Genomic DNA, 10,014 nt, shown 5'->3' on the forward strand with positions numbered 1-10,014 from the left:
CGCTGGTTCAGGTAAACAGAAAAGAAAAATTCTCACGTGGAGCACGCTAGAGAGGTGCAAACCGTAAATCGCTCCTATAAAAGAAGCAAGATGAGGTAGAAAATGCTTTATTAAAAACTTAAGTGTACAAAGAGTACTTAGTGTAATCAGTAGACAATGGCTTATGACTGGAAGTGGACAGTGATGGCTGTTTGTAGTACATTGAAGGTGCCCCATATAATCAGTGATATAATTTAAGCTTATGAAGCTGTGAACTTCATGGATAATCAATGAATGATGGATAAGTACATTTTTTGGGTGGGAGGAGATGTTTAAATAACAATTCTTTTGGATTGTGACTCTGCTTAGAAATAGGGGTTCAGTGTGTTTAAATATGAAGGTAAGTGTTGCTAAAAGTGTATATGCAATGAGTTTTTATTCTGCCGTCATTTAAAGCAAGTTCTGCCAATTTTAATTTTTTTTTTTTAAACAGTGAAGGTGGTCGTATCCTTGCACAGTTTAAGAGTGAACTTGGAGAACTTATTGGCACACCATTTGACCTTCCGCTTGATATCACACCTGATAAACTAGAATTAGTCTGCAATGCAGTACTTCAAAAGGTAATGGTAATTATTAGTCAAGAGTATGTTGGTTATTGTCGTTATATATCACATGTAAGTACCCTTGGTACCTCTGGCAGACTGCCTACTCAGAGTTTGTTGGAAGAACCGGGGGAATAAACTATGCGTTTCTTAGAACATACAACTCTCATTTGTCCATATAAAGATATCCACCCATCTTGGTGCGGCAAGAGCTTGTTGCATACAGATAGATTACACTTGGTTTACATCAAGGCTGGGGGGATACTCCCAGAAAAATTGGGTGGGGGTGTGCAGCCTGCTCCCTAAATCAAGATAATACTTTTGGGTGGAATAAGGAAGGCATCAATCGCAAGACTGTTGTGCTCTGCCCTTGATAAACAATCCAATTCCATTTATTATGGACCACTTGGCTTCTAGCTGTAAAGACTGAATTCAGAAATTATGTTCCATATTGTAAATGGTTTCTTTGGTTTTTCTACTCAGGATGACAGTGTGCCATATTCATTTTTTGTCAATGAGTCTGAAATCACTGGCAGTCTTAAGGAAACCTTAGAGACACAAACACTTGAAACAGAAAAGGTGGTAGAGATAGTGTACCAGCCCCAGGCTGTGTTTAAAGTCCGGGCAGTCACAAGATGTACAAGCACAATTCCAGGTAGCATCAATTTTATTTTTAATTACATCATTTATTACTATTTATTATTATATGGCTTTGGCTTGTGGCCGATATAATGTGCACTCTGATTGGCTAAGAGCGAGAACTGAGCGGTCATTATGCAGCCGTAATGCCCACGGGCCAATTACGGATTATGCAAATTAGAAAGAGCCCGGCTTGGAAAATTCAAGCGCATTGAAATGATGAAAACCGATTAAAAACAGTAAGAGAAAGTAAGTAGCTAAAAGTTTAGAGATTTTTTGACTTACCAGCCGGTAACCTTGGCGGGCACTAGTGAAAAACAATCAAAGTTTGCCGAGTCATAAGTAAAGCTAAAATCACTAAGTGAAAGACACCATCGGCTGATCTGTCATGCATCCTGAGCAGAACACCACGAAGAAATGTATAAGTTATCATCTTAGTCACAACAATTACGGAAATATTAAACTCCGTCACAATACTCATCTAATAGATTCCCTCGCTTTAACATAAGCAAGTGTAAATCAGCTTCCCTTGAGGATCATCAGATGTAAACAATCGGGCGGTTTCTGTAGGTAGCAGTGTTTCTGATAACTGCAGGAAGTTTTAGACGTTCACAAGGCTTGAAAAGTTCATCCGTAAATCCCAGAATGAAGAAGGCGGAGATATGTTGTCAAAAGCGAATGCGAAGATCGAGTTATTCAGAGCAATTCATTCTGAAGCATTAGTTGGTTTGAACTATTTTGAAGCACTTTCTGTCTTTTCTATATGCGTTGACGTTTCGCCACAAAAGTCGGAAAAACTCCCCATCAACTTGTGGCACCACGATACTAAAATACCTTTTTGAGGCTGTGACAATCACTTTTCCCGTAAAGAAATGTGTGTTTTTAACGGAATACGTAATACAGTGGTTTAGCTCACTGTGTAGTTTTGCACTGGGTTTGAGACGATGAATGAATCGGTAAACACGCGCATCGCCGGATGTAAATTGACGGCTTCTGCTCGAATAATTTTTTTCTTTTCCTTAATTCATGAGCCATATAATAAACAACTTAATAACCTCGACCGTTCAGTCGTTACGGGAAAATCTCAAACCTCGGCCTACCGTATTGACCTCGCTCTCGCTCGGTCAATATAGCAAGGCCTCAGTTTGAGATTTTCCCGTAACGACCTCACTCTTGGTTATTAAGTAGTTAAGAAGTACTATATTTCTATCGAGTTTTAGTATAGATCTACTAGTGTTCTGTCACGATGCCATTCTCTGATTGGCTACACTACCCACTATCTATTCTGTGATAGATAGTGAGTAGCGTAGCAGTGTGCCCTAGTGAACAAAATAATGGCCACTTCTTGGTATTTTCAAAGTGTCTGTGAAGAGGATTTCGATAAAGTTTTGAACGACTAGTAGATTTATGCTAAAACAATTAGATTATTTGCTCTTGATTTCTATGCGTGATAGAAATCGATTTCTATCACTCGATAGAAATCTTGAGCTCATAATCTAATTGTTTAATAGAAACGCAATATTAAACCAATCAGCAGGTGGATTTTCCTTTGGCTCTTTTCTAAAGGCATGCTAAGCATGCAAAGAGTTAAGTTGCTATTATATCCTCTGTATGCATTGCATGCCTATGATTTTTTGTACGTATATGTAATACTTGCTATTTTCTAAGTGATGTTATAGGTTATAATTATTGTCTCCCTCTGATTGACAGGTCATTCTGAAGCAGTTATTGCAGTGTCATTTAGTCCTGATGGCAGGTGGGTAGAGAACCATTAAAAATCTTGGAAGAGAGAGGATACCATATGAAAGGATATATAATCTATCAGGAACGTAATATTCTCTCCCCAGAAAAAACAAAATTCAGAGTTCTGGGTGCAGAAGTCAAACCTCTAACCTTCTGCATACTGTTTGGATGCTCTACCATTGATCTATATGTACAGGAAACTCATGGAGTTAAGCCATATATAACCAAGTTTTATTGTGACAAACTTCTCAATGCATATTGCTTGGATTAGTCTAGAAATTAAAGACAAGAGTCTCAGTGGTAGAGTAGTGTTCTGGAGTGCAAAAGGTCATGGGTTCAACTCTGGGCTCAAAAAAAGTGCTGTCCCATTGTCCCAGACAAGTAGATTTTCCTTCTGGGCAAGTAACTTTTATTTTCACTTGCCCTATGGGCAAGGGATCAGGCAAGTCGTCCACCAACCATGTCATTAAAACAGTAACTATGACTTGCTCTGAGGGCAAGCAAAATTTGAGAGCTACTTGTCCTAAGGGCAAGCTGGTATTTAAGTTTTTTTAAGCCCTGCAACTCCTTTTGGGATAAGTTTGTTTCAGAGTAACTTGTGTTGCTGATTGAATAACATCTTATTTATGAGAGTTCTTGTTGATAAGAGGAGCATACAGTTCCTATGTGCATGTATACATGTATATACCTTATACAAGCTGAAAAGTTAACCCAAGATAATTTGGCGTTTGGTCAGTTATCCATGCTTGAGATACATGTAACTCTGGGCAAATGGGTGAATTTGAATATTCTTTTGTATACATTACAAGACTAGTACTATGTGAGAAGCTAAGCATCAAAATTTTGATGTTCATTTGTTTTTGTTAGATATTTAGCAAGTGGCTCAGGTGACACGACTGTTCGGTTTTGGGATGTCAACACAGAAACACCTCATTTTACTTGTAAAGGTAAAATATTAAGGGCAATGTTGTTTTCTTTATAATGCTGATTCAGACTATAGCTACAGTCGGTGGGAATATTTAGGGTCAGTAATTGATTATTCCCCACCAATATAAAATACTAATAATTTACTTTAAGTCAGTACTTTGTCACACACCATTTTCCGTTTGTTTGTTTTTCTAATTCTCAATCAATTGGATCCGCAAAGCTGCAGTGACAGTGAGCTACAAAGTGGCCCAAACAAGTTGCATTCACATCCAGAGAAAAAAGAAAACCCCTGTTTCTCCCACTGAAAAAAATGCATCAAATATTCCAGCACTTTCACTTCTGTTGAATATTAAGGGAAGTTTTAATTTTGTAACTTTCTGGATTTGGTTATTGACATTTAAGCTCACACACACTGGATATTACACATAGCATGGTCTCCAGATGGAAAAAAGTTGGCGTCAGGATGTAAAAATGGCGAGGTTAGGAAATTGTAGTACATAACATCATTATATATATAATTATCAATTTGGGACCTGTAGTTTTTCCTGACCAGTATGTTGTGTATATTAACCATTTATAACTATTCTTGGGTATGCAGTGTTTTTGAAATAGTTGATGTATTTTAGTCTTGAACACTGGCCCATATAGTTATTTTTCTGGAAGGCTTATTGTACCTCCAATTTATGTCAAAAAAGAATGCAAATTGTGAACTTTTTTCATTTGTCTGAATAGTCTGGAACAGCAAATAGGAGAATCTGAAGAGATCTACAGGTCTGTTATCAGCACAGCCACACCCCAAGTGTAATTTTGGAACTGTCAATCCACCCACCAGATTTTGGAGGTGTTAAGTGAGGTTTTCAAAGCTGTTAATAGGATTTAATGTGTACATGCCCTGTTTGTTAGATTAGAATCTGGGACCCTGCAACAGGAAAGCAACTGGGAAAGATGTTAAAGGGACACTTGCAATGGATCACATGGCTTAGCTGGCAGCCACTTCACAGGTACATAATATGTGGTTCCAGAAAATATCTCTACCCACCCCAAGTTGAATTTCCAGAGGGTATGGAAGCAGGGTTCAAATCAAAATACTGCCTTGAATGGTTTAGAAAATAACAAGGGTTGAATTTTGTTTGTTCTTTTTTTTTTCAGTAATCCAGATTGCAGATTTCTTGCTAGTGCATCAAAAGTGAGTGCATTATTTTTTAATTACCATAAAATTCCGATCATGAGCCACCATGTTTATAAGCAACCCCACTCCTCCCCCCTGCTCAAACAGACTTCAACTTTATCTAATGTCAAAGGCCTTTTTGTGTATCACTGGTATTTGCCATGATTATGAGCTCCACACAATGAGCTGAGTTGAGCTTAAACATGCCCATAACAACAGAACATAATAAAGAAAGATCAACTATATACTCCTCCATTAACAGAGGAGGAGGAGTGGTAGTTTATATTCATTTCTATTTTCAATTCAAGTTTTCTAACTTAAGATATCTGTATTTTTTTCTCCTGAAGGATACAACTATTAAGATATGGGACTGCATCCTTGGTCAGTTAATAAGAACACTGTCAAGCCATACCAAGTCAGTGACATGTATCAGGTGGGGAGGGGAGGGGCTGATTTACTCCTCATCCCAAGACAGGACGATCAAAGTCTGGAGAGCAGACGATGTAAGTCATTCATTATGATATTGCAAATATAATATTATTGTTCATCGATAATTGTTGAGTGTTTTTTAATTATCTTTATCATTGTATCCGAAAAGCCCCCATGGGGAGTTGACAATAAAATTTGTATTGTATTGTATTGTATTGCATTGCATTGCATTACATTGCATTGCATTGCATTGCATTGCATTGTAAGTGTGCTAACTTTTTTTTATTATAATTTTAACTGGAACAAAGGGAAACTACCCTTCCATTTTCAAACCGGTCACAAGTAAGCTGTGTTTTCTGATTAGTAATTAACAATAATATTATTTATTTCGGTTGAGAGTCAGTGTGAAGCGACAGCAAGATTTGAAATTATAGTTTCAGGTGCTGAGATTTTGTAGCTTGGCTAAAATTTGCCAAGACCCATCCTTTCTAAGAAGCCATTCTACTACTCATACACTTCCTGCTTACTATTTTTGTGTTTGTTCCTGTCCACTTTGTGATCAATTGGGAGAATGAGAGACTGCTCACAGTCTTCATGTTTACATAGATCTGCTGGCTGAACTGATCTTCATATTAATTTTCTAGTACCTACACAATCCCTCAAGATGGAGTTTAAACATTCAAAGGAACAAACAGATAGCAAATTAAACCCAGGAATCAATCTTTGGCAGTCCTTTTGTGAATTTGTGTGGTACAGTGTGAATTGTAACCTTCTTTTCTTGTACTTTTTCTCTTGTCACCTACTAGGGTGTTCTTTGTAGAACACTGCAGGGACATGCACATTGGGTAAGTTTTTTATTTTATTTTAAGTAGCTTTTGAATTTTGTATCCTTCCAAAAAATCTGTACAAATCCTGTATAAATTAAAGAGACATCACAAATAGTTTTTATTCTATAAATTTTATTATAGGTGAATCATTTAGCACTGAATACAGACTATGCATTGAGAACTGGTGCATTTGATCCGTCAAAAAGTCCCTCTGATGACTTAGTTATGGCAGACAGTAATTCATTAAAAGAAAAAGCCTTACAAAGATACACACAAGCAAAGGTACAGTTTAATAAGTGGATGTTACCCTGATTTACAGTGTGGTTAGGAGTCAGCCGGTCGTTTTGCCTACGACTTTTTGTTTCAAAAATGGCTACCGTAGTTCAGTTATGTTGGCAGGTCACTACTACTACTACTACTTTGATTTGAAAATTTAGATTGAATTCGGTAACTGGTCGTTTCGCCTGCAACTTTTTGTTTCAAAAACATCTAGTCCAGTAATGTCGGTAGGTCAGATGGAAAAGCATTATCCTTTTCATGTTACACAAACCAGAGTGTAGTATCAGTGCTACTAAAAAGCTAGCCTTTGAGGAAGCTCTCTTAGGGGTCAAAACAGTCCTCTTGGGTGGTGGTGGTGGTGGGGGTGGGGGGTGTACAGGTGAAGGGAAAGATCCTTCCCCTAAGAAAGCTGGTAACTATCATTGTAAAGTTCTGACATCTAAATATGTTTGACATAACCTATTCAAATGATTTATATTCAGGGAGGAAGAGGAGAGAGATTGGTGTCAGGCTCTGATGATTTTACACTTTTCCTCTGGGATCCAGAAGAGAGCAAAAAACCTTTAGCACGAATGACAGGTGAGATTATAATCACACCGTAACTATGCTGATCAAAATACGTATCGTGTTAAAATGCTACCATAAGACAGCCGAACATTGTCGATAACTGGTAACCTATGATTCCTAAATAAATGATAATGATATATGCTTGGATTTTGTCAGTGCTTACAGCTCTTCGGTTTTAGTTTGATTTAGCTGCAGTGATTTTCTATAGTGGCGAATACATAGGGCATATTCAGTTTGCTTGCAAATTTACCAGTGTGCTAGCTGTCAAAAACACTGCAGCCTTGAGGTGCTCAATCGTATATCGTCCTGCAAATATAGTATTCATGCTGCTAACTTCATGATGCCGCTTTGCAAATCAGTAGCACAATGTAAAGCATTTAGAGCTCCTACTATCAATATGTGAAACGATGAGAAAATGAAAATGGAGTGCTGCGGGGTGGTGGGGAGGGAAGGATCAAAGTTTTCTAAGACTTTTACCCCAGATTCCAGGCTTCTTTCTTCTAACCTGATCGGTATTTTTATCATATTAATCTAGTTAGCATCTATTGTGTAGGTCACCAGGCTCTAATAAATCAAGTGAGTTTTTCTCCTGATGGTCGTCTTATAGCAAGTGCAGCATTTGACAAGTCTGTTAAAATCTGGAATGGCGACAATGGAAAGTAAGTGGGAGCTGACTCAGCTTATAATTCAGTGAACAGTTTCTAGTCTCTTGAATTCTTTTACACACAGGTGGTTGTCAGAGCCTTTTAAGGAGCATTTCATTACATTTTGCGCAGGGATATACACGATTCTAGTCGATTACTCTTCGTTCAATTTGGAATCTAGTGTTAAAGCTGTTACCTCTGTTTTGCTGTCATTATTTAGTTGGAAGACTACGTCACACTGTTTTTGACCGTTCCTCTATTAATCTTGCCTATCTTTCTTCATATCAGAGGATTTTTTTCTAAGGCTGTTACCTGGACGTTGCAAGTGTATCGAAAAATTCCCGAGTAGGCCGAGGGCATGCTCCGAGACCCCTAAGATGTCTGGTTTTCAGTGCTCGTGCCATGCTTAACACATTGAGTCCACGAATGTTTTGTCTCCAGTAATTCCCTCTTGTTCATAATGATCTTGTACTTCACAGCCTTATCGGGACCTCCAACAATAGATTAGAAGTGCTATTTTTGTTCAATGATAAAAGAAAATTCAGTCTTGCCAGGCTTCGTTTTGAGAATTTGTGTTTCTGGGCATCGCCTGAGTAGTGTTTCTTTCAACTGTAACTGATGTATTTCAAGTATGCATTTGACAGATATCTAAAATGGTGTAAAATTGCATCTTTATAAAAGCGCTGAACACAGGTTTACGCGTTACATGGCTGGTTATTCGTTTTAAATATAATATCGTCTCCTAATTCCGTGATTAACGTTATTTTACTAGGTACATCACATCTCTTCGCGGCCATGTGAATTCTGTATATCAGGTGAAGCACTTAAAATTGTTAAATACTACACAACGTTCAAGATAAACAAAAAGGTTTGATGACTTAAATTATCCTCCTCCTCATTAGAGGAATTCACGATCATGATTGGGCTACGTAGGCAAACCCTTGCATGTCCTATTATACAACGTTACTCAGTATAGTGTGGTAAACCGCGAAAACGAGAACTAATACATGGCATGTGACAGTTGAAACTGGTTTAGCAAGTTAGCTGTAGTCCAGTTTGTTCTCCTAACCACACTTAACTGCGAAACACGGTTCAAAGGCTGAGTATAGAGATAACTCAGCGCCTGTTTTACCTAAGATTCTAGCTGGGTGACGCACAAACGATAGATGACTTTCCAGGCTATTTAGGTCCATTGTTACATTGTATTGTCTCTTTTTTAAGATTGCCTGGTCTGCAGACAGCCGTTTGATTTGCAGTGGAAGTGCAGACAGCACACTCAAGTTAAGTACTTAGTAAATTACTATTGTTTGATTTTACATCACACATTTCGAAGTTTTTCTATTTAAGGATCACTTTTGTCATTAGTCAACTTCTAATCGATTGCGAATCTATTACACCTTTTCAGTGAAATCATCTTAATCGTAATGGATAGACCAAATCACAAAATTAGAAAATTAGATCTTGGAATTGATTTGGTAGCCCCTGACACAACCCAATTTTCAATTGAAAACAGGTATGGGACATGAAAACGAAGAAAATCATGGAGGATCTCCCTGGTCACGCTGATGAGGTATGTCCTTTATGATTTATAACGAGTATTCTTTATTGACAGTTTGCACACTTGGCATTCGCGTACACATTGCCAGCCGCCCCCCTCCCCCGCTCCCCCCTAAAACATTCAGAATAAAAACTTGTCTACAGTGTATAATCTTTTCAAGCACACTGGTGTTGACAGTGAGCGTACCATGTCTTGATACACCGCTAAATCCTCAAAAGTTGCGATGAGCAAACGTGCGGTCGTCAGTAAGAGGAATTCGTATTTCCTGGTTGAAACCGAAGGAGTATTCTCTGTCATTTACAGGTATACAGTGTAGACTGGAGTCCAGATGGCACAAGGGTAGCAAGTGGAGGAAAAGACAAAGTACTGAAAATGTAAGCTCTCTTGTTAGCACGGCAAATGATATGATCAAAAGCTCAGTTCTGCTTTATCAGTCAATTAGGTAGATGTTATCATGTAAAAGCGCATTAGTGTAAGTAAGCAAGCAGCGGACTAGCGTGTCCTCAATGGTGGAGAAAGTTAGTGTAGATGTAAATAATGATGAACTTGTAGTCGTCGTTAAAATTTAGAATAAAAATAATTTATAAGTTTAGTTACGCTGTACGAAAAGGCGAGGGTATGGCGCAAAAATCACAGTTCAGTTCCGAATAAC

General features: G+C 38.0%; 1 protein-coding gene across 1 annotated transcript; it reads left to right on the top strand.

Moving 5' to 3' along the window:
• The first annotated feature begins 19 nt into the window (after window positions 1-19).
• On the top strand, window positions 20-9,659 carry LOC145463074 (notchless protein homolog 1-like). The gene is made up of 15 exons (XM_081446789.1): window positions 20-95; window positions 473-599; window positions 1,065-1,236; window positions 2,931-2,976; window positions 3,831-3,910; window positions 4,293-4,369; window positions 4,794-4,891; window positions 5,040-5,076; window positions 5,406-5,561; window positions 6,294-6,332; window positions 6,456-6,596; window positions 7,076-7,172; window positions 7,714-7,819; window positions 8,577-8,619; window positions 9,026-9,659. Exons 1-15 carry the CDS (start codon window positions 91-93, stop codon window positions 9,095-9,097), a joined length of 1,296 nt encoding a protein of 431 aa, XP_081302915.1. The 5' UTR covers window positions 20-90; the 3' UTR covers window positions 9,098-9,659.
• Window positions 9,660-10,014: the final 355 nt, after the last annotated feature.

Source organism: Orbicella franksi, chromosome 12 (genome assembly GCF_964199315.1).
Source record: "Orbicella franksi chromosome 12, jaOrbFran1.1, whole genome shotgun sequence".
NCBI lineage: Eukaryota > Metazoa > Cnidaria > Anthozoa > Scleractinia > Merulinidae > Orbicella > Orbicella franksi.